Here is a 24,561-nt window from a genome sequence, read left to right on the forward strand (position 1 = left end):
GGTCGCTTCCTGTGAGATTATCGATGTTTTGGTGACCTGTCAGGCGAACAGTACCCCTTGAGAGAGAGAGAGAGAGAGAGAGAGAGAGAGAGAGAGAGAGAGAGAGAGAGAGAGAGAGAGAGAGGTGGTCAATACTTTTTTTTTACTCTCGTGCGAAACTTATCCATTTCTCTTCACATACATAAAACATTTTCTTTCCTTCCCCTCTCCCCCCTTTCTCTCTCCTCTCTCTCTCTCATTGACAGTGGAGGTTCGCTGGTCCTGTGTAGCTTCGAGTGGCTTATCTTTTCCACTGTTATCAGCTTGCTTATCGTTATTAAATGCTGCTACGGTGGTGCTGGTGGTGGCGCTGATAGTGAAGGGGTAGGAGGGGACAGAGAGGGATAGTGAGGATAGGGGTGATGACAGTAAAGGTGGCGATGGGTATAATGGTGATGGTTGTGGTTGTAAAGAAGCCAGCAGAGGTATAATAGCATTGGTGGTCGTAGTAGTGGTGGTAGTAGTGGTAGAAGTAAACTTTTCCTAAACTAAATTAGCTAATCCGATTGTAACTTCTTTTCCTTCTTTTTAACTTTTCAGGGATGTGTCTGGTTTTTTCCTTCTTTCAATTCTTTTCCCTGTAGTTTTTGTATTCACGCTACGGCCAGTCTCCTTTACAAATTGGAGAAGAAAAGTACGTACAAGTAAGTAAGTGGTGTAATGGGTGTTGGCAGTACTGCTGATTATAATGGCCGGAGTCATGTTGGCACCACTGGGGTTGGTAGTAGTAATAAGACGGAGTAAATGGTGTAAAATAGTAGTGATAGATGTGGTTGATAGTATGGTGATGTCAGTGGTGATGATAGTTATAACGCGAGTGGATAAGTGGTGATGCTGGTGTTAGTGTTAGTGGTGAGCGTAGCAAAAAATGGCTCTAATGCTACCGGGAAGGATAGTGTTAACGCTATTACGAAACAATTAACACCAGAAGCGACGCGTGAAATCTTTATAAGCATCTACAAGAAGAGAGCGAAGTATATTTTGAGATTTCCCGGCAGTTCAAAGATTGGGTGTGGCTACTGAACAAGTACAAATGATTAAATAACTGGTACTTAAGGAAAGGTTTACTAAATGGCTGTGAAAAGGTGTTGATAGCAATGAAAACGTGGTGCTGATAATGGTATGAGAAAAAAATATAATGTTTGTGGACTTTGAACTATAAGGTGGTGGTGATATTGGTATGAATAATAATAATAATAATAATAATAATAATAATAATAATAATAATAATAATAATAATAACAATAATAATAATAATAATAATGTTTGTGGACTTTGAACTAGTAGTGGTGTAGCGATGTTAATAGTAGAAGTGGATGTGGAAGTAATAGTGGCGGTGGTGGTGTTCTCAGCTGTTCCACCTCCACACAGGTGTTCAAAAGCAGATGAGGGGGCTGTGCTAGTCTCGGAAATATAGGTTACGTGTATAAAACTCCACCAGTATACTGCACTACAACTGCACGAGCCTAAATCACTCTATCCTGCCTTTTTCATACTTCATATCCATGCAGTCACGTTTTGCAAAGCCACTACAAAATATAAGCAAATGATACTATGCCTTTTTATATTACTTTTTTATCTATTCTATGTTGAACTGCTAATATTATGATCTATTTACCACCTACTTGCACTTATCTTTTCTATTACTTTATTAGAGAGCACCAGAAAAGTCAGATAAATGTCAAATACTTCCCGATTACAGTCAATGAACTCATGAAAACTGACTAAAAAGATGCGGTGAGAAAAATAACTAGGACACACACACACACACACACACACACACACACACACACACACACACACACAGGAAGGGACTTACTAATCAGCACACATCAGCCTCTTATCGCCCTCCAAACACCCTCCTACTTCCCCACCACTCAGCCCCTCCCATACACCCACACACCCACACCAACACACACACATACACACACCTGCCTCCCCACCCAGTATGTCTCCATCCACTTTCTTATCTCCTGGGGGGGATTAAAAGAAATAGAGCTCAAAATTCCCTTACATAACCGGAAGTACAGATTAAACCACATTAACACCATCAGCATCTACCACCACCACCACCACTACCACTACTACTACTACTAATGCTACCATTACGATAACAAATTTTTCTTTTCCTTATTCTAGTCACTCTTTTATCTTTATGTAATATGCAGTCTTGTTACGTGAGAATTGTTGAAATGTATACGTGAAGAAGGGGACTACAACATCTACTATTACCATTACACCACCACTACCACCACAACTACAACTACGTGATGGTGATGCGTCATTCATTCACCATCCATTATGAGCCTCGCCCCACTTCGTCAAGGCTGCTTATAATTAACGCCTGATAACAAAGCCCATTGTTTAATTTCTAGCCAGCATTCGCGGCACGGATTTCAAAGATCTAATTTGCATGGGAGGAAACCTTGATTGCATGTTGGTGACTCAGATGAAAAGAGAAAATAATTACAGGCAATTTGTTCCGTAATTGTCGATACATTAAGAGTAATTACTGATGATTGTCACGGATTACATTTGCAAGTTGAATGGGCAGAGACTCGGGAAGACGTGGATTGAGAGTGATGCAAAGACAAGTCAACTAGATGCACTAAAGTTTAAATCAAGTAATCTACTCGATATTTTAGCACTTGAAGCCAAGATGTGTTTTACTTTATAGTCAGACAAGAAAACAACATCAGTGGTGGTAAAAAGTAACGATACTGCAGTAATGCTAACAATAATAATAATAATAATAATAATAATAATAATAATAATAATAATAACAACAACAGCTATACTAACAATACCACATGAAGGACAGATACACACAAACACACAGACAGACAGACAGATACACACACACACACACACACACACACACACACACACACACACACACACACACACACACACACACACACACAAAACACGCACTTGTTTACACACTTCACATTGGTGGCAATTTTACGTGACCTTGAGTTGGTTGAGTTATGATGGCGTCAGTCAGTCAGTGAGTGAGTCAGTCAGTGGTGTGTGGCGTACAATCCTTGCAAGTACTATGATCTGCGTTCCTGGCATCCTATTGCTGCCAAACATCCCTTTCTAACAAAAGGGAAGAGTGACACAGCATCAGGATACACAGAGGGAGACTTAAGCCATTTCCTGAGGCGTCCAAGATGATGTTGCAACCAGGACTTCCCCTCCCCCCTTCTCTCTCCCCCTCGCCACCCCGTCCTACTCTGCCCTGCTCCAGCATCCCTCACCCCAGTCACCTCACCGCTACCCACTCAACCCCACCCCCGAACAACAGGAAAACACTGTCCCTTACAAGTTATCTGACTCATGTGTCAATTCTATACCCTGAACTGAGGGATGATGTCATATTCTGATTAACGGCACCACGTCTTCCTTGAGATGCAGCGGTCCTGTTCCTTGCCTGTTAATCACTCATATAATGTAAATGTTAGTGGTAGTGAGAGGAAAGCAATACAACGATTGATCTTCTAGTATTTAAAGTATTGTGAGGATTTCAACTGTTGAGGCAAAATGTATTTGTTGATGGTATATTGAAGGCAGTATTGTTTGTAGAGTATGCATAGATTCTTATCCTGCAGCTAGGCTACGAATATCTGATGACACAATGCAGGAAACAAAAGGGTGGTGGAATACAAAAACACCAAAATCCCATGGCTTCCAATATCTAAACAAGAAATAATAAAATACTTGGTCATAGGAGAGAAAAAAAAAAAAAAAAAAAATGCTTCACTTACTTCACACGGCGATCACATAACTGTGTTCCGGGCCACCTTATAAAAAAAACCCTGACGCCAAATACGCACATTAATCATTGCAAAGAACGTTTTCGAGGTCAAAGAAAATGATAAATAATTAGGTCGGGATTCGTTACTATGCTAATTTTGTCTCGCTTCCGGTTAGCTTTTAAAAATTTCTTTGTGCACAAAATCGCACACTTCCCTCGCAGCACATAGATGAAGATAGAAAGGAGCTGTAATAATTCTCCCACGAATGCTTTCTTCCTGTTTCATCAGTACGGGGCGGAGAACGGGTGGTGGTAGCGGGAGGGGAGGTGGGTGGTGTTGTATTGGGGAAGGGATCGACTCCATACTACACACCACACTCTCCCCACCCACACCTGTTGGTTATTTATAGGTATGACAGGTGTGGCTGTCAAGTGACGTCACTTGCATTTTCTGCCTTTAATATTCAATAATATTTCTTGGTTTTATAATGGAATGTTATTCAGAGCGTTATCTTACATTATTCATATCTTCGTATAACATTTTCCCTTTTCCTTCTCTTAATTACTGTCGTAAATGATTAGGGTATATAACTAATGTCATGCCACCAACGAGCAGCCTTACAGGGAGGTATATCTCCATCTTGGTATGTCTGTCATGTCAATATTCCTTTCAAACCTCAACTTACTGCCATTACTCACTCTACTTGTGGCGACCCACTGACAGCAGACCCCACCCTCACCCCGGCCTGGCGACGCCCCGCCAGCTTTGTCTCAAGCTTCTATTTTCATCGCACGAGAGTACCTACTAACCCATGCAAAATTGAATATTGTAAATAATGTAGGACGGTAAAGTTCCAATGGTCGTCCGTCTCCTGGCTTAGTAACGGGAATGCAATCAGTTTGTAATCAGAATATCATTCAGATAATGTGTGTTTTACCACCAAATATATTCGCGCCACTGTTGTCTTTCACTGGTATCTAAGCTATCAGCAGACCATTAGGTCATCTGCAGAGCCAAGACTTTCAACAAACATCCAATTTCAAAATAAATTTTCTGCTTTTCCAACTTTGACCATCACTGACATTTTTTTCTGGTGAATTTCCACACTGATTTCATGAAACAATCGCTGCTTTTCAACAGCAGTTTCTTGAGGCAATCACCACATCACTACACAGGCACATCACCTTTGTTACCTCACCGACCCTGGACACTTCCAGGCCTGGCCACTCCCAGTTCGTTGCGACCACTTCTACACATCACCATGAGAGCACATCAGCACACACACACTTACACGTCAGCAGGACACATTTCAATCACTCCAGGTAACATTACAACCTTATTTCCGGGACTAGCGGCAGGTATGAACGAGTCCACACACCACTAAACATCGCGAGTCCGCCCCGAGATCCGCCCTCAAGCGTTTCCTTCGCCTTGCCGAACATCACAGACACATTGACGCAAGGAAAGCAAAAGGCTGCCACTTCAACACTCCATTTCAAGTATTTCATCAGGAACATCACCAGTGGCCAAGTTCATCTCCGGGCGGAACATCGTCTACCACAGCCCCGCCAGCACACTCCCCGCCGCACACACCACATCTACGTCCATTTTCAGCTCGACGCAGGGTTTGCCGCGGGTTTTCCTCTACGCAGGATATGTAGATGACAACACTTTTTCATTCACCAGCCACCAAACATGAATTGGTAATAGAAAACACCGGTAAACCACCTTTTTTCTTCTTGGCTGGACTAGTCGCATCCTTCGAGGTTGAAGCCATCTCGCCCAGTGAATTGATCGATACTTCCCCCCGCCGGCACGAGAGGGCAGCACCACAACCACAAACAAGTCACTATTATACCTCATACAGCGCATCACATGACATTTTATGACTGAAGCATTAATAAGTATCTTAGACTCATTCTATGGGAACCACCAGCGATAGTCCTGTCATTGACATAGAGATTTGAGTAGTTAGTGCAGTACGACAGGTTGGACAGCGCCCTCCACTACCACATCTGTTCCCGGGATGCCCATTGGGTGCCGCAGCTGACTGTCGGTCGCACCTACATATTTACTTCTCCAGTCGGCGAATCAGCCACTGGCGTCAAGTTGAATGGTATTTAAACAGGCATAAAAGGATTTATACACCATCGCCGCACCGCTCATGTCACGCCCGCTTATTAATTGATTTTACATACACCCGGGAAAATTGCCATCGTTCGCCGGCCGATATCGCACGTGAAAAACACGAAATTCAATGCAAAATATTCATGGATAGTATGAATTTACCAACACATGAATATATTTCAGCACGAAGGTTACCTGCATTATTATTATTGGGAATTGAATGTGATCAATACAATGCGGTGGTGCAGGTGCAGGTTGCAGGGTGCAGACCTCGCGTGACACACACACACACACACACACACACACACACACACACACACACACACACACACACACACACACAGAGAGAGAGAGAGAGAGAGAGAGAGAGAGAGAGAGAGAGAGAGAGAGAGAGAGAGAGAGAGAGAGAGAGGAGACTATTCGAAGTGCAGCAATACTTAAAACTTTAACAAATAACAGGAAGGGAAAGATGATACCAAAGAAAAGTATTGTATTGTGGTGTAAATGCATTCGTGACATGCACCTGTTTTATTGATTATCTTCTAATAGATCACACACACACACACACACACACACACACACACACGGTAACCAAAACTTATATATGTACGTACAACTATAATAATTAAACTACTTTAAAAAGATAAACGAGTAGATAAATAAGCAAACTGATAATAATAATTATAATAATAATAATAATAATAATAATAATGTCACCAATAGCAGTGATAAGTATTTACCATCACTGTCGCATAATCACAAGGCCACTTAATTAATTAGCCAACCACTTAACTCCAGAGTGCGTGGAGTCAGCCAGCGTGTCTTAAGTTTGCCTTCCACGCCAAGGACGGAGGGCAGAACAAGAGATGCAGTGTGTGTGTGTGTGTGTGTGTGTGTGTGTGTGTGTGTGTGTGTGTGTGTGTGTGTGTGTGTGTGTGTGTGTGTGTGTGTGTGTGTGTGTGTGTGCTCTCTCTCTCTCTCTCTCTCTCTCTCTCTCTCTCTCTCTCTGCACGACACATGTTCGAGCTATCATCTGTATATGAAAATAAACGAGAGAGAGAGAGAGAGAGAGAGAGAGAGAGAGAGAGAGAGAGAGAGAGAGAGAGAGAGAGAGAGAGTCGAATTCAAGGATCCCTCTGGGTAGTGTGCAAACATGTTAACCAGAATGAACACAAACTATTATAATATATTTTTTTCTTAGTTTTTCTATAAGCATTTTTCCCTCATCGTGTCTGAGTAACTTCATTTTTTCCTCCCACCTCTTTCTCTCCATCACTTAACCTCGCGATCTCTGGCGCCAGTGAGGGAGGCGAGGCCAAAACAATGAGGCAAAACAAAGATTGAATTATGGGAGGGAAAAAAATCGTTTCTCGTTATGACTTGTTGAAGTTTTCTTAGTAAGGCATGCAAACGTACACACCCTTGATAACTAAGTGCACGTACACACACACACACACACACACACACACACACACACACACACACACACACACACACACACACACATTTTAATGGTTTCAGGTTACAAGTATGAACCCGTTCAATAGATACATTCATACATGAAAATAATCCTTATGCACATCATACACATACATAAATATACACGATACTAGTTACAAAACAATCTCCTCCTCCTCCTCCTCCTCCTCCTCCTTTCTCCTCCTCCTCTTCCTCCTCCCCCTCCTTCTCCTCCTCCTCCGCTTTTTTTAATCCTCCTCACACTGCTACCACTACTACCATTATCAAACTACAGACCAACAACACTACCACTACCACGCACTGCACCCTATAATGAATTCCCATAAAAAAAAACCAAAAGCAAAAAAAAGGGAGACTGTTGTAGCTTCTGGTTTCACTGTAGCAGGGAGAAAGGGAGTCATTTACATAATACTAATCTTTTATGCACGGTGATAAACGAGAAAGTTACGATTATGCATTTAGACTCTTTAAGATACAAGCGCATTGGTTGTACAGTGTACGATCCCTGTTTGCAGCTCTGTGTTCAGTGTTGTTTGTGTTACAGCAGCAGCCGCCGCCCACGTGTACCTACAAGTCATATCATTGAAGCCACGTGCGTGTGTTTGTGCCTTTCCTCCACTTGTGTGTGTGTGTGTGCGTGTGTGTGTTTAGATAATCATCTTTTCCTTGTCGACTTTAAAGCAGAAGGTGAGGGAAAAAAAATATGCTGCACTGATTTTGCTAACTTGACCGTAATCAGTACAATCTAAATCGCACTTTTTGTTGCCCTCCTGCCAGTTTATGGGAGTTACTGCAGGGAAGATCTGACTTGATACTCCTCATGCGTGACTAGACAAACCTTCTCTAAACCAGCGTAACGTTATAACCGTCACACTGTCGTAGACCTTCCCCTCCCTCAGCCTCGACGAGAAAGAAGAGATAAAAACATAATAATACCCAGTTAGGGAGTCGGTGGTTCTGGGTTGCCAAGGGTCGGCCTCGTTTGCCCTCCAAAGGCCGCCTTATAAAGGGTGAGCGGTGATCCCCTTGGAGGTCTGGGCGAACCTTACCTGGCGCCGCACTCCCGGGGCTGACGGCCAGGTAGGTTAGGGGCGCCTAGTGATAAATCTGCCCGACCTTTTGAACGTGAGCTTTCGTATTCGTGAGTGAAAGAGTTTGTTTCTCCTTACATGGCGAGGGTTGCGGTGCTTGCCGGTCAGAATGTTCCTGTTTTAGCGCCTTTTACAAACGGTTTCTACCTCATATTTAAATACAAAAGTGTTAAGCCTCTAACCTGTTGCTTCATTTGGGTAACCCTACACGATTTCACGGCCTTAAGATAAACCAACAGGCACTAAAAGGTTTGAAATGTTCGATCACTCCTTTCTCTTCCTCTTAGTTATCCTTCGAATTTACTGTATTCTACACTTGCATCACACAGTTATATTAGGCCTGACAGCAGACTAGACAGTAACCATAGTACTAAAGAAAGCGGTGAATAGCATATATTTAAAGTTTTAATCTGAATGAATGTTGCGCTTAGTAACACTGTGAACTGGCCGCAGGTGTGATGAGGCGATTACCAGCCGTGCTACAGGTGGACCAAGGTGACTCACTCGGATCCATCATCATCATCGTCATCATCATCATCATTTCACAGCACGTAATTATAACAAAAATACACTGCATATTTTTTTTTTTTCTCGCACGAAATGAATACCTGAAATAACTTCCACAAGAGGAAGTAACATCTGTACTTAAATAGTAGGAAGTTATGGTACAAAAAAAAGTGTATTTTGACTGTATGTACATATTCTGTCTTCTTCATTCATTCCTACCAGCTGCACATCGAGCAGCCTTGAACCTTACTCTATATGAATGACTGATAAACAAAGCATCTTCCACATGAACCACCACGAAACAAACCCAAACCCAACACCACCACTACTCCCACCACTTACACAGTTAATACCCTCACCACAACCCCAAACAAACACCAACACTGACACTACCATCATCCACATGAACCACCACAAAACAAACCCAAACCAAACACCACCACTACTACAAAACACTTACTACTCTCTAGCTCACACACAATTTATACCTTCGCCACAATCCCGAACAAACACCACCACTAACACTACCACCAGTCGCCATCACCCATTCCTATACCCTTCACCCCTACACCACCCTCGTACTGCTAGTGGTGGTGGTGGTGGTGTAGCTGCTACCGCCACTAGTGTCGTAAACATTATCGCCATCATCGGGAGCTCTAGTAATACCTGTAGTACTGCCGCCGTAAAAGACTGCAACACAAGGGAGGGACGGGGGTGAGAGGGGGAAGGGAAAGAGAGTGAGTGGGCTGACGCTGTGTTCGGTGCCTTCTACGGAAAGGGCAGGAGTGAGACCGGCAATAGATGGGTGAAGGAGTACAAGAGAGAGAGAGAGAGAGAGAGAGAGAGAGAGAGAGAGAGAGAGAGAGAGAGAGAGAGAGAGAGAGAGAGAGAGAGAGAGAGAGAGAGAGAGAGAGAGCAAGCAGAGTCCAGAGCGAGCCATGCCAAACCTCCCTTGACCATGCCTTGCCTCAGAGGTCACCTTCCCCTCCCGCCATGTTGCTACTCCTACTCCTACTCCCTACTCTCATCCCTGTCCCCCCTCCTTTCCTTTCCCCCCACCAACCCCATGCTCCTGTTGCTGCAGTTGCTCCTTACTCCCTCTGCTTCCCTTTCCCCTACACTTACCACCTGTCACACACACACACACACACACACACACACACACACACACACACACACACACCTTGAGGCACAACACGCGTCCCTGCAGTAGGTCTTAAGAGGTTCAAGAACCAGACCTGCAATTATCCTGCATGACCGAACTCTTTCTCTGCCTCCCTCTCTATCAGCTCGTCCTCTTGAATTCCATTAAATGCATTCGGAGTAATTTCACAGCCGGTCCGATGCTTTACTTCCATTACTTAACACTGGAGGATGAAAGCGAAGCACCTGCACTCATCGCCGGCCCGCCCCCCACTCAGCTGGTCTCCTATGTTATTTCTGTCGATTATTTAAGACGTATTTGTTCGACAGCTTGGATGATTGTGGTCCTGAGGGTGAAATTATGTAAGATTTGAAGACTTGCAATGTGGCTTGTCGCTATGTGTGTGTGTGTGTGTGTGTGTGTGTGTGTGTGTGTGTGTGTGCGTATGAAAACTTGCTGCAATCTTTCCTTTGTTCCTCTTTTACTTGCAATGTCTTTTTGCTTTTCTTATAATGCTTTTGTACGTCATTTCTCACCTTCACAGTCGCGTTCAAGGTGTGTCAAGCAACACACACACACACACACACACACACACACACACACACACACACACACACACATACACACACACACACCATGACTCACACAAACAAGTAGGGAAGCCAGGAGGTGCGGCAGGGGGCGGCTCCTTCATTCTTTCGCCTGGAGCGCCTTTACGAGGAGTGCACGGGGTCAGGGAGTGAGGGACGGGAGGCTGGAGGTCCTTCAAGGGGAGGCAAACACAAGTGCGGCGCGAGTCATGCACAAGGACAGCCGGGAAATGCATCTTCAGAGGTCACGGCGGCTGGGCAACTTCATCTTAAGCAAGGATGACGGTACTTGCTGATCTAGTCCTCTTGTACTCACCTCCTCCTTCTCCTCCTCCTCCTTCTCCTTCTACAGATAAAAATACAAGAGGACTATTGAATTTTAAGTGAGTTCTTAAGCACCAGCAAATGTATAAGAAGTGAAATTTTATAGTAATATTGAGAGGAAGCAGGAATGCAGTGGTGTGCTCTTAAAGGCCCTCGATGGGTGTTTGCGTTTCAGTGTGTTGGTGTATTTTTGCGTATTGTGGTTGTGGTGGTGGTGATGGTGATGGTAATGGTGGTGGTGGTGGTGGTGGTGGTGGTGGTGGTGGTGGTGGTGGTGGTGGTGTAGTAGTAGTAGTAGTAGTAGTAGTAGTAGTAGTAGTAGTAGTAGTAGTTGTAGTAATGGTCTCACTACCACTGCTATCACTACTACTACTACTACTACTACTACTACTACTACTACTACTACTATTTCATATTGTAGTACATACGTTCACACAAAAGAGGTGAACATTTTTTGCCAGGTGAATTATCTTGCCTACCTGCAGGTCACGATTGCACCAGGCTCACCTTGACACACACACACACACACACACACACACACACACACACACACACACACACACACACACACACACACACACGGCATTGACCAACCCTGAAATTAAAGTCCAGGAAAGGATTAGGTTTACAAGAGACCCTATTGCTGCGCTGCTGAGGTTTGCCTGCATGTTGTTGTTTTTATTGTTGTTGTGGTTGTTTTTGTTATTGTTGTTGTTGTTGGTGGTAGTGGTGATAGTGAGTGTGTTAGTGTGTATTTTTTTTTCATCCGTTTTCTTTTTCCCGTTTTTTCTATTCAATCTTCCATCTACTTTTTTTTCCAATCTTCTTACTAACTGCCTCCATTTCTACTTTTCTTACGTATTTTCCTTATAAATTTCTGTTCGATTTATTTTCTCTTTCCAATATACCATTTTCTTCTTCATTCATTATCGTACTGATTCATCTATTCCTTTATTTATTTGTTTATCTATTAATTTACTTATTTAACTCATTATCTATTTATTTCTACTACTACAACGCCTTACCCAGAAGCCGCACCCTCGCAATTTCCTGTTGCTTCTGGCCTGCCTCCTCTCCCTTCTCCTCCTCCTCCTCCTCCTCCTCCTCCTCCTCCTCCTCCTCCTTACATCACCACCTTCCCTTCTTCTCATATCCTTACACCACCTCACGTCTCGCACCTTATGGACTAGACTAGGGGCACGGTGGAGGGGGTGCGGCGGAGAAGGCGAGTGGAGGAGGCGTGGATGGTGGGTGTACAAAAATAAGACGCCAGAAACACGGTGAACTACACATAGAGACAGGAAAAGCGATAAACCCTCAGAGTACACACCTACACCCGTACAACTCCTCTCCATTACTTAACTTCTCATTCCCCTTGCCAACTCCTCCTCCTCCTCCTCCTCCTTCTCCTCTTCTCGCTATGCTCCCGAGTAAAAATAGGTGGTGTGAAAGGTGTGGTATTGTATAGTACTGTTGGAGGCAGAAAGGGAGCAGTGGTGATATTGTGGTGGTGAAAAGTGTAGTGATAAGGGTGGCGTTGATGTTTGTAGCAGGGACGTTTGTAGTTACCGACAGAGCATAAAAAAAAAGAACAGAAAGAAAAGATGCTGCGTCTGTATTTATAAATGTTTTCTTATCTTACCAGTGCTATTTCTTTTAAGGACTTTAGAAATTATTAGTTAGGTTTTTTTTCACAGCGTTTATTCCCTTTGGTGATACAGCATTGTTGTTAAACTATCGCTAGAATCATACAAACCATCACTGAATTTATCTATTAATCTCTTTAGTACTGGAATACATTTTTATCATGAATTCTTGGTGTGATAAGACGATTTTATTTATATTAGGAAGGGTCTATAGAGGTCAGAAGATTAATGGCCAGAGTCTTCACTATCTTAACCTCCGCGTAAGTTGCTGAAGCTGTATAAAATCGCAAAATAGTAAGAAGAATAAATATGAAAATGCGTTCTGGTACTGAAGGGGTTAACTTCCAATAAAGCTTGTTGAAAGTTATTGAGTTAGGCCGCTGAAACGTTTGGGCACAAGAGACCACGAGACTAGGGGCTGACAAACTTGCCTGGGGTGTGTACATGTCAAAATCTGCTTAAGTCACTGTTTCTAAGCATTTTTTTTTTTTTTTTCGGAGCATAAATAGCCAGACTAGTGTTACGTGCCAGTGCTCTGAGCTAGCGACGCACCAGCCTGGGTATCGTGGTGGAGGGGCGTGGTGGAGGTGGTGGCGGTAACGGTGGTTCCTGTGGTGGAGGTGATGGTTTTTTAATGGTGATAAGTCTTGGCTGGTTTCGTAGTAGAAAGTGTTGGAAGTGATACGGACGCTGATTCATATTTTTCCTCGTTTATCTTATTATTTTTTTTAGAAACCGCAGAGGTGGTAACGTAACACTGGTGGTGAAACTGGTGGTGGTGAAACAGGTGATGGCATTGATGATACTGTAATCTTGATAGCTATGGTAGTAAGGCTCGTATTCTAAAACGCTTTGCTCTCTCACCATCAATACTTTCCAAGGGCTCCAGCTGAAAATACTTGTGTTTTAAGAATATTTCTGCGCTTCTGGTGATAGATCGGCTATATTTCTAGTTTATTAAAAGGAGAAAATGCCTTGAAAACCCGATAAGTTGTCTCTGTGGCCTTGGAAAATTGTCTTAGTTAGAGGGGAAGGCGTTTCTGAATACAGGAGTAAGAGTGTTTTATTGTTTCTACTTAGGGATGGCAACAATACCACTATGACAACAGTACCACTAATAACGATAATAACAATAGCAACGGTAGCAGCAGAATTAGGCGGGCATTTAACATTCCCCTTTGGAGATTAGTATCTGTGGTTTTCACGCCCCGTCAGTGATATTAGTCTGCAGCCTTCATTCAGTTTAACGCTTGGGCGAGTGTGCGAAGGACCAACACCTCGTCAGTGACCACCCTTCCCCTACACCACCAACCAGTCCCTCCCATTCCCCCGCTACCAGGCGTATGAAGTGAGAGGGAAGAAGAGAGAAAAGACAAGAAAAAGAAGGGGATTTAGGGGCAAGAGAGGCAGGAGGGGGTATGGGAGTAGAAAGGATAAAGGATGAGAGGAAAGGCGAGAAGGAAGGTTGCAGGGACAAGAAACATGAGGGATAAGAGAGGTGAAGGAGAAATAAGAATATGGAGGAGAAAAGGACAAGAAAAGGGGGTGACATGAAAGGTGAGTTAAGAGAGGAGGAAGGGGAAGGATTGAAAGGGACGTGATAGGCCGAGTGAAAGGAAAAATAGAGAGAGTAGTGGATAAGAGAAATAATATGTGAAAGATAAGGAAGTGAAAGAGAGAGAGAGAGAGAGAGAGAGAGAGAGAGAGAGAGAGAGAGAGAGAGAGAGAGAGAGAGAGAGAGAGAGAGAGAGAAATCATCAAATATATCAAACGAACCACGGGACAACGATGGAATTTGAACGACTCTGGCTTTCTGTTTACATAGGTGGAGTGGAGAAGGAGAAAAAGAATAGGGGAAAGGGGGAATGACGAAGGGAGGGGGTAAAGAAATAGGGAGAGGGAGGGAGAGAGGGAGAGGGACAGGAGTAAAGGACACGACCCAGGAAGCTTGCTCTCGGCCTCAGCAAACACATCAATCAAGGGAGAGTTTGTTATCACCAACACACGCATGACGCATCTCACTTCGCTTACCCACCTCGTCTGTCCTCGCCTCGGTAAATATTTCTACTTCGGCTGATGTGTTGTTACTCTCTCTCTCTCTCTCTCTCTCTCTCTCTCTCTCTCTCTCTCTCTCTCTCTCTCTCTCATTCATAATTCTTTTCTCCATACCTGCATTTTCTCTCTCTCTCTCTCTCTCTCTCTCTCTCTCTCTCTCTCTCTCTCTCTCTCTCTCTCCTCCTTTCATTCATAATCCTTTTTTCCATACCTGCATTTTCTCTCTCTCTCTCTCTCTCTCTCTCTCTCTCTCTCTCTCTGATAGGGGACGAAGAGAGCCGGAGCGAGATAGCTGAGGGACGCGGTATATTAACCTGAAGAACCTGAACAACAGCATGAAGGAGAAGTGGATCAGGTTCCTTGACTAAACACGCTCGTTACTCCAAAGTGCCTTGCCGCCTCTCGCATTACTCGAAGGTATTACGAGGTGGAGAGGAGATCCACGTAATCAGTGTTGGTGTGGGGGGAAAGAATGGTAACTGAAGTATAAAGGTTGTTTTTTTGGGGGAGGGACGGGAGGGGTGTGTGATTTTTATTAGTATGTTGGGTTTAAAGCTGTTGTGGTTTGATTATTTTTTATCTCTCTCTTCTCTCTGTTTTGTCTGTCTGTCCGTTTGTTTGTCTCTTTCGACTAATATTACTGATTAATTTCAGTTTTTTTTCTTCTTTAGTCTTCCCTTAGTTTTTTTTTTCTTTCTTCTATTTATCACCTGTAACGCGTCTCTCTCTCTCTCTCTCTCTCTCTCTCTCTCTCTCTCTCTCTCTCTCTCTCTCTCTCCACTAATAAGACGTATTATTAATAACACACCCAGAAAAAGACAAGAGAGGAATCCTTGAGGCCAGACAGCTGTGTGGCGCCTCTCTCAGGAACCCGCCGCGTCAGTATGATCTGCTCAGTCTCATCTCAAGGGCGGGGCAGTCCCTCTTCTAGCCGTCTTGGGAAAACTAATAACTGACCACAAAAAACACGACACGACACGGCACACACACACACACACACACACACACACACACACACACACACACACAGGAAGAGAGTAAAAATAGAAGAGAAAGAAAGAAGAAAAGGACACACACTTCGTTATGTATGAATGACTAAATAGATGGAAAAATAAATGAAGTAAAGATAGATACGATTCTATTTGACAACCACTCCATTTCTTTTCGATCAAATAGATAATAAATGATAAAAAAAAAAATAAATAAAAAAGGTCACTATTTTTTTACACCTGAGAAGACACATAGCGCTTCCATTCTAGAAACACACACAAAACATCACACAACATACAGATAAAGCAATACAAATGAATAAATAAATAAATAGATAAGAAGAAAAAAAAAAAGCAATTTCTTACGCCTCTTAACTCTTAGGCTGCGGTTTTGCCTTACGACTCCACTTATTCATGTATTTATTTATTTATCCCATGGGCTATAGGTCAGCGGTGGTGGCGGTGGCTCGTTAGTGGGAGGTCGCTTGTTATTATACATCTGGCAGCGCGGCGAGCACTTGGAGCAACTAGCAGAGACGTGCGCGGCATACGAGGCTGGCGATGACGCAACTCCGAAGCACACCCCTACACACACACACACACAGAGAGAGAGAGAGAGAGAGAGAGAGAGAGAGAGAGAGAGAGAGAGAGAGAGAGAGAGATTGTTCCTGTCTTATGAACAAAGGTGAAGGAAAAATTGTTGCTCGTAGAATCTAACATATTGGTGAGAAACTGGTGGAGAGAGAGAGAGAGAGAGAGAGAGAGAGAGAGAGAGAGAGAGAGAGAGAGAGAGAGAGAGAGAGAGAGAGAGAGAGCTTGTTCTGACGTCAAAGGAGGGAGAGTAAGGAGTGTGCGAAGGGTGTGCACACGTGTGAGGCCAGCAAAGTGGGAGGTGTGAAAAGTTGGGGAGAGGTGTCTGGCCTGAGGGAGAGTGAGGGCGTTGGGTGAGAGGCGGGGAGAGTTACGAGCAAGTGAAATGGGACAAGTAATTCATCCATTTCGCTCCCCACTGCCCTTTCCACCTCTATCTGGTCCTTATTCTGAAACACCACCGCGCCTCACAGCACCTTCACTATTTGCAAAGGCCTCTAGTTGAAGTGACACGGGTTTTTAAGGATGTTTCTGTAATTCTAGTGACATGTTAACAAGTTTTCTGCATTATCAATAGGGCAAATACTCTTTAGAACTCGGCTAATCGTCTCTGTAGTGTTTGAAAATGGTCGCAGTGAGAGAGGGAAGCGTTTCTGAATCTCTCTCGCTCTCTCTCTCTCTCTCTGATAATATTTTCTTTTTTTTTATTCTAGTCTTTCACTTTTTCTTTCCTTGTTATGATGAACGGAAATTTGTGAATATGAGTGAAAGAATCAGGGACACAAATATCGAATACAAATATCAGATCACACGAAGGTCGGTCAGGCACAGCATTATATTTGGGTGTAAGATAAGGTTACCTTTTAATAAGGGCGGTAGGTTATCCAAGTTTGGTTAGGTTAGACTGGAGAACTTAAGCTGACCTAACATAACCTATTCTACCTAAACCTTCATTAGAAAATAGAGCTATGTTAGTTAGGTTGGACAATATAGTGCAAATCCATCCATTCCTTTTAGTAGTAGTAGTAGTAGTAGTAGTAGTAGTAGTAGTAGTAGCATGGTTTTATTACTATCATTATCTAAAAAATAAGAAAAAAAAGGATGCTACTCTAAATGATTTACTTAAAATAAATAGATAACGAATGAATTTACCTATCTATTTATCTATCTATCTATCTATCTACCAGTCTGTTCATCTGTCTATCTATTTATCTGTCAAACAATCAGTCTATCTATCTATCTATCTAACTACCTACCTACCTGTCTATCTATCTATCTATCTATCTATCTATCTATCTACCTATCTATCTATCTATCGGCCAGACCTTATCACTTTGCCTTTACCCCTAACACTGTATAAACAAGATCCAGTCTCTCATCGGGTCATGATCCTGTTTACCTTATTACATCATGGCAGTTATTTTCTTATCAAGGAGAGCATGGAGGATGTAGGCTTAAGGCGGGACGGGGCTGGCTATTATCCTCTACTTTCTTTCGCGTTCTTAGTTATCTTCGTTTTCCTTTTCAATGTCTCTTCTCTTTTATCTTTCATCTCTCTGTTCCTGTCTTTCTCGAACTCTACCTTCCCTTCTACCTATCTCTTTTCTTGTATCTTTTCATCTTTTTTCTTCCTCTCTCTGTTCCTTTCTTTCTCGAACTCTACCTTCGCTTCTTTCTATCTCATTTTTTTTATTTTCTATCCCCTTTCTCCCTATCTCTTTTCCTTTCTTTCTCTAACTCTACCTTACCTTCCTTTTATCTCTCTCTTTTTTCCATTTCTTCATCCCTTTTCTCCCTCGCTCCCCTCTCCCATTTCCTTCACTCGTTTCCACTCAGGTGTGTCGAAGCGTGACAGGTGAGGGGGCATAAATCACAGCTACCCTCCTACCTGCTGTCACCTTCACCCCCCTGTAGAGTTCATTAAAAGCGATACAATAATACGTGAAGAAATATAAAATGAATCTCTGTTGAGGGAAAAAAAATTGTGTGTGTGTGTGTGTGTGTGTGTGTGTGTGTGTGTGTGTGTGTGTGTGTGTGGGTGTGTGTGTGTGTGTGTCTGTCTTTTGGTCTGTTTAGCTACTTAAAGATCTGTTCATGTTTGTCTAATCATCTCTCTCTCTCTCTCTCTCTCTCTCTCTCTCTCTCTCTCTCTCTCTCTCTCTCTCTCAAGAATAACTCCAACGTGTTCATACTTAAAATAACAAAAGAAATGCTCGATGAAAATAGTAAGTGAATCCACGAAGGTGACGAATAAAAAAACAGATTCATTTCAGTCCCACTCAATCCATCCGTCTCTCAAAAATATTTCCTTTAATCTGTACCTTTAAATATTCCCAGTGACAATAAACGTTTCTCTCAGTCTATCGATCCATTAGTCTGTTTTCTCCTCCGTTTTCTTTCCCATTTATCCATTTTGTATGTTAGTTTGTCTATACCCGTCTATTCATCAATTTATATATCTGTATCACTTTCCACTTCTGTCTATCGGTTAAGAAGACTGCTGTGATGTTTGCTACAGTGAAATATTGTTTCTATCTACCTACCTATCTATCTATCTATTTATCTATCTATCTATCTATCTATCTAGCTATCCATCTGTCCATCTATCTATGTCTGTCCGTCTGTCTGTCGCCTGTCACGTGCCTGTCTGTCCACTATCTGTCAAGCGTCCTCTCCTCTCCTCTCCTCTCCTCTCCTCTCCTCTCCTCACACACCCTCGTTACGGCAGCTGACACCAATCCGAGAAGACGTGACACGAGAATTCAATCACACACAGTTCCTCCCCTACTCTCTCTCTCTCTCTCTCTCTCTCTCTCTCTCTCTCTGCCATTAGGATCGCGTTACGGGTGGGACGCCAATGTAAATATCGAGAGAGAGAGAGAGAGAGAGAGAGAGAGAGAGAGAGAGAGAGAGAGAGAGAGAGAGAGAGAGAGAGAGAGAGAGAGAGAGAGAGAGAGAGAGAGAGAGAGAGAGAGAGAGAGAGAGAGAGAGAGAGAGAGAATCAGTAACCCTTTATGTGCTGATACGTTGAAATATAACCACAACAACAACAACAACAACAACAACAACAACAACAACAACCACAACAACAACCACGTCAACAATTTCTACTCATCCTGTTGTGAAATAAAAATGTACATGTGAATCTTTCTTTTGTGGAAATTATGCTAATGTGAAAGAAAAGAAAATGTAAAACTTGATAATTTGATACACGTTCTTTTGTTACATTCATTTTTTTCCCTAGTATCTTGATTATAGACGATAATTTTAGGTCTGTGTGTGTGTGTGTGTGTGTGTGTGTGTGTGTGTGTGTGTGTGTGTGTGTGTGTGTGTGTGTGTGTTTAATTAACTTACCCAATAGCAGTCCACTGACACACCAGCGAATCCACTCGGGAATGTTCACCAGGGAAGGATAACATGAATAATAATAATAATAATAAGAATAATAATAAGAATAATAATAAGAAGAAAAAAAAGAGAAAAGGAGAAAAGAAGAAAAAGAAGAAAAAGAAGAAAGAAGAGAAGAAAAGAAGAAGAAGAAGAAGAAGAAGAAGAAGAAGAAGAAGAAGAAGAAGAAGAAGAAGAAGAAGAAGAAGAAGAAGAAGGAAAAAAAGAGAAGAAGAAGAGGAAGAAGGAAAAGAAAGAGAAGAAAAGGAGAAAAAATAACCTTATACATTACAAATAAAAATAATATAAAAACCACTACACTGAGAGGCAAAAGGAAATACACGAAGTAAAACACGCGGTTACGTCATCCGCTCACACACACGAAAATAATAAATTAGTGGAGCAACGAGGTAACACAAACCCACACGCGCTACAGGGAAAGCTTATGAGAGGCATGATGTCAGCGTGAGGGAGGCACAGGGAAAGAGAGAGGGAGAGAGAGTGAAGTTGTGGGCGGACGGGTGGGCGGGACAGAGTGGAGGCTGCAAAGATGTATGAGATTAAATGGTAAAAAAGATATTGACTGTAGTTAAGAAAGGAAGGAAGGAAAGAAGGAAGGATGGAAGGAAGAAATGTACGAAGGATTGAAAAAGGTTTAAAAGCAAAGCAGTGGACAGCGAGGAAAGAATCAAGAAAAGAAACAGAAAGACTAAAAGACAGGAAGGAAAGATGAAGGGAAGGGGGAGAAGGAAGGAAGACAAAAAAAGTAAGGCAGAAAAATATAAAGTTTTCGAATGAGTAGAGGAAGAAGAGATCCAGAAAAATTGAAGGAAAAAAAAAACACAGCAGGAAAAGAAGTAGGAAAAGAAGCACACAGGAGGAAAGACAAATCGAGTAAAAGAATGACGAAAGATAAAAAGACACAAACTGAAGTGAAGGAAGTAACAACGTAGGAAAAGAAGCAAACTAGTCATGAACAAGATACAGGAATGATGAAGGAAAAGAAGTACGAAGGACAGAGAGGTAAGGAGGAAAGGAGGGACGGGGAGGGAGAGGGAGAGAGAGAGGGAGGGGAAGCATTACGTCAGGGACAAACACACACACTGGGAGTAAACAAGCAAGCAATGAGGTTCCTTGAAAGAGTCTCATGAAACGTGTCGTCTTGAATATTTTCCCGAAGACTAACGCTGACTTAAATTTGGTCAAAAGAGAGAGAGAGAGAGAGAGAGAGAGAGAGAGAGAGAGAGAGAGAGAGAGAGAGAGAGAGAGAGAGAGAGAGAGACGCAAGGGACAAGTGTGGGTGTCTGGCTAGAGGGAGGAAGGGTTCACACTGCCGTACGTACAGCGTCGGGAGGGGTGGGTGGGGCTTCTTGCTGCGGCGGAGGCGACGGCGTCAGTGGTTGTGGTGGTGGTGGTGAGGAGGGTAACGGGGTAAGTGACGCCCAGCTTGCCCTTGGAGTGGGAGGGCTTGCCGGGGGCGTGGGAGTGAGCGCCCCTGCCCAGCGCGGCGGTGGGGGTCAGGCGTGGGGCGGTGGAGGCTGCGGTCGCGGGCGTTAGTAGTATGTGTGGTGTGGACTGTTTCCCCGGCGATGCTGTGCTGGGTTTGGCGACCGCGACAGGATTATTAGGAGAGCTTTCTACAGGTAGAGCGGAGGAGCTTTGGGCGGCTATAGTGTAAGAGGACACTTTAGTTATTATTGGCTTTGGCTGTGTGGGGCTTAAGGACGCTGTAGGAGGAGGAGAAGGAGCAGGAGGAGCGGAATCTATGGGAAGTACAGGAGAGGAGGTGGAAACTGGGGGAGCTGTAACGCCGTGTGGAGAAGTAGAAATTCCTGAAGGAGTTTTAAGAGCTGATGGCAAACCTGAGGCAGTCACAGGGGAAGGGAAGGAGAGGAGGAAACATGGGGAATTGCAAGGGGATGTGAGGAAACTGAAACATCAACACAAGACTTTCCTGAAGGAGTAGCAGAAAGGTGAGAGGAACCTGAGGGATGTGAGGGACCTGAAGACGAGTCAGGGGTAGAGGGAGGCGTGGTAAAGGAGCCTGAGGCACCTACGAGAGGGAAGCCAGACGAGGGCACCAGGAGGAGAGGCGAGGCGGCTATGGTGAGGGTCGAGGTGGGGAAGGTGGCTATTGAGGCTGTGGATCGTGGTGGAGGCGAGGCTGAGTTAGCGGGATGGGTGGAGGAGGCGGGGATGTATGAGTAGGAGGTGGAAGCTACGTAACGAGGGTGAGAAGGAGGATGGTAAGGAACATCTTCATCGAGGGAAGCTGAAGAGCGTCTACGCCTCCAACAACCTGCAAGACGGGACAAACGATGACGCCGCCCAAACACTCCGCGAGGGAAGAACAAGTGTCAGGTGAAAAAATAGGAAAAAAAATAGATGAATTAAATGAATGGATAAGATGGATAAGATAAAAATTAAATGACGAAACTTCAAATCACGTACTTCACACTCAGTCACAGAATCAAAGCTCTGGATTGCCTCTACTTTACAAAAAATTGTGTAATCTGTAATGAAGAAACTAGGCAAACATTTTAACTTCCACCGCTCGACGAAGGAAGAGCAAAATGTACTATGAAAATTGGAAAAAAAAGCTAAAAATACGAACTTCACTAAAGACAATTATAAAACCTAAATGCTAAATGCCAATATCTCCACACCTGCCACATGTAACTAAAAAAAGACAAAAAGAAAAGAAAGAAAAAAAAAATGAAAGCTAAAATTTCAAAACAGAAAGAAAATCAAGAATACAAGGAACAAAAAATACATAACCAAAACATAGAGAAACTAATTAGTAAGCCGTTAGAAAGACGGAACTTGCTGGGAGCCATTCAATCATCGCAATCATTAGCCCCTCCCACGTGCCCCGCCTCACTCCACAGCCCCGCATGACGTCACCGGAGATAATTGCTCTATCTCTCGACCTTTCGTCCCACTGTTCCCCTCCCTTCCCCCTCGGCGCTTCCGGGAGGTGCGGAAAGGAGGTGAGGGGAGAGGAGGAGGTGAGGGGAAGGGAGGAAAGGGGGAGGAGAGGGACGGGAAGGAAGGGAGGAAAAAGGGAGACAGGGAAGGAGGACGCACTGATAAGAGAGAGAGAGAGAGAGAGAGAGAGAGAGAGAGAGAGAGAGAGAGAGAGAGAGAGAGAAAGGAGTTCTAGGTATTGCTTTATATACAGGAGGTGCACATTTGCTTGTTTGCTGACGTGATTTGACCATTTACGAGTATATATTCGTGGAAGCGCGTTCAGCCTCTTGATGGCGCGCGGCAATTTGAGGAACGTTAATTCGTCTCTATATATGCAGTATGTTAATCAACCTACTCCTCCCTTCCTCCCATCTCTCTCTCTCTCTCTCTCTCTCTCTCTCTTTATTTAAACTAGGTAACATGATTTTTCATGAGGCTTGGGGAAATATGTACGGAAGCTAAAGGCCTCCTCTGTCATGAGGGAGCATATTTTAAAGCTTAAGCCTATTTATATGTTTATAATAGGAGTAATGATAATATATACAGAAAATGGTAATTGTGAAAAACACGGAGCACTGTCACTGTCACTGTCACTGATCACTGCCTTAACCACTGTCACTGTCAGGGCTTTTCACTGTCACTCTCTCTCTCTCTCTCTCTCTCTTGTTAGTACGCTATGAGAGGATAAACAGGTAAATAAAGAAGAAAAGATTGCTGGCTCTCTCTCTCTCTCTCTCTCTCTCTCTCTCTCTCTCTTTGACAGTGCCAGTGGTAGGCTATATTTGGCTCTGTGCCACACTGCTACTAGGGTAACTACGCCTCTCCTCCTTCCTTCCCTCCACTCATCTTAATACCTTCCACCCACCTACCCTCCCTCATTCCCTCCCTCCCTCCCTCCTTTCCTTCTTTCCTCCTTCCATCTTTCAGCCTGCCACACTCCCTCCATCTCTCCTTTCTCACCACACCAAACTCTCCTCCACTTCCCTCTCTTCTTCCCCTCCTACTAATCTCCTCTTCTCAAACACTAGCCATTCTCCCTCCCTCTCTACATCAAATTCTTCCATCTCTCTCTCTCTCTCTCTCTCTCTCTCTCTCTCTCTCTCTCTCTCTCTCTCTCTACCCCAGTTCCCTTCATTCCACCCACTGATCTTCCCTACGCCTCCACTCTTACTCCTCTTCTTCCTCCTCCTCCTCCTCTAGACCCCATACCTGTGCTCTCACCTGCTCATCCCTTCTCATTAAGCTCCACCTGCCCAGCCATATCCTCTGCGCACCTGTGTAAATGTCAATGGTGCAGAGATTCAGTGTAGAGGCGCGCGTGACTCAAATAGCTGTGTGAACGTGCTCTAGTTTGGGTCAGGGAACTCTGGAAGATGTGTGTGTGTGTGTGTGTGTGTGTGTGTGTGTGTGTGTGTGTGTGTTATTTTTCATTGTTGTTGTTGTTGTTGTTGAGATAGTGGTGGTGGTGGTGGTGGTGGTGGTGGTAGCAGTAGTAGTAGGTTGTTCTGCTGTTTCTGTTGTTGTTGTTGTTTGTCGTTTTCCTCCCTTTATCTTTGAGTCTTATTCGTTGAAGTTGTCCTCCTCTTTCTCCTCTCTTCCTCCTCCTCCTCTTCTTCTTCCTCCTCCTCATCCTTCTCCTCGTCCTCCTCCTCCTTCTCCCCTCATATAGTGGTTTTCAATCTTCTTCCTTTTTTTTCTGGCTATACTGCTTCCTTTCGTGACCTCATTTCCTCTTCCTTGATCGTGGTTTTCTTCCTTCCTTGTCTTTTTCTCTTCTTCTTCCCTTTGTCCAGCTTGAATGTTCATTAATCCTCCTCCTCTTATTAATTTTTTTCCTTCTTCATGTTATTCGTTCTATTCT

At 43.6% G+C, this 24,561-nt stretch overlaps 1 protein-coding gene across 26 annotated transcripts in view; it reads right to left on the bottom strand.

The window, feature by feature from the left end:
• The window catches only part of LOC123499994 (actin-binding LIM protein 3-like), a 222,757-nt gene that overhangs the window by 66,052 nt on the left and 132,144 nt on the right, over nt 1-24,561 (bottom strand). The window contains exon 1 of one of the 26 annotated variants that reach the window (XM_045248579.1): nt 5,529-5,673. The exons of 23 other annotated variants lie outside the window; for them this stretch is intronic. In XM_045248579.1, the coding sequence (XP_045104514.1) occupies nt 5,529-5,577 (49 nt within the window). In that variant the 5' untranslated portion in view covers nt 5,578-5,673. Of the gene's footprint in view, nt 1-4,609; nt 4,632-5,528; nt 5,674-24,561 lie in introns of those variants that run through there. 2 more of the 26 variants (XM_045248581.1, XM_045248585.1) reach the window with 2 other exon arrangements.

The sequence above is a fragment of the Portunus trituberculatus genome, chromosome 50 (assembly GCF_017591435.1).
Source record: "Portunus trituberculatus isolate SZX2019 chromosome 50, ASM1759143v1, whole genome shotgun sequence".
Taxonomy (NCBI): domain Eukaryota; kingdom Metazoa; phylum Arthropoda; class Malacostraca; order Decapoda; family Portunidae; genus Portunus; species Portunus trituberculatus.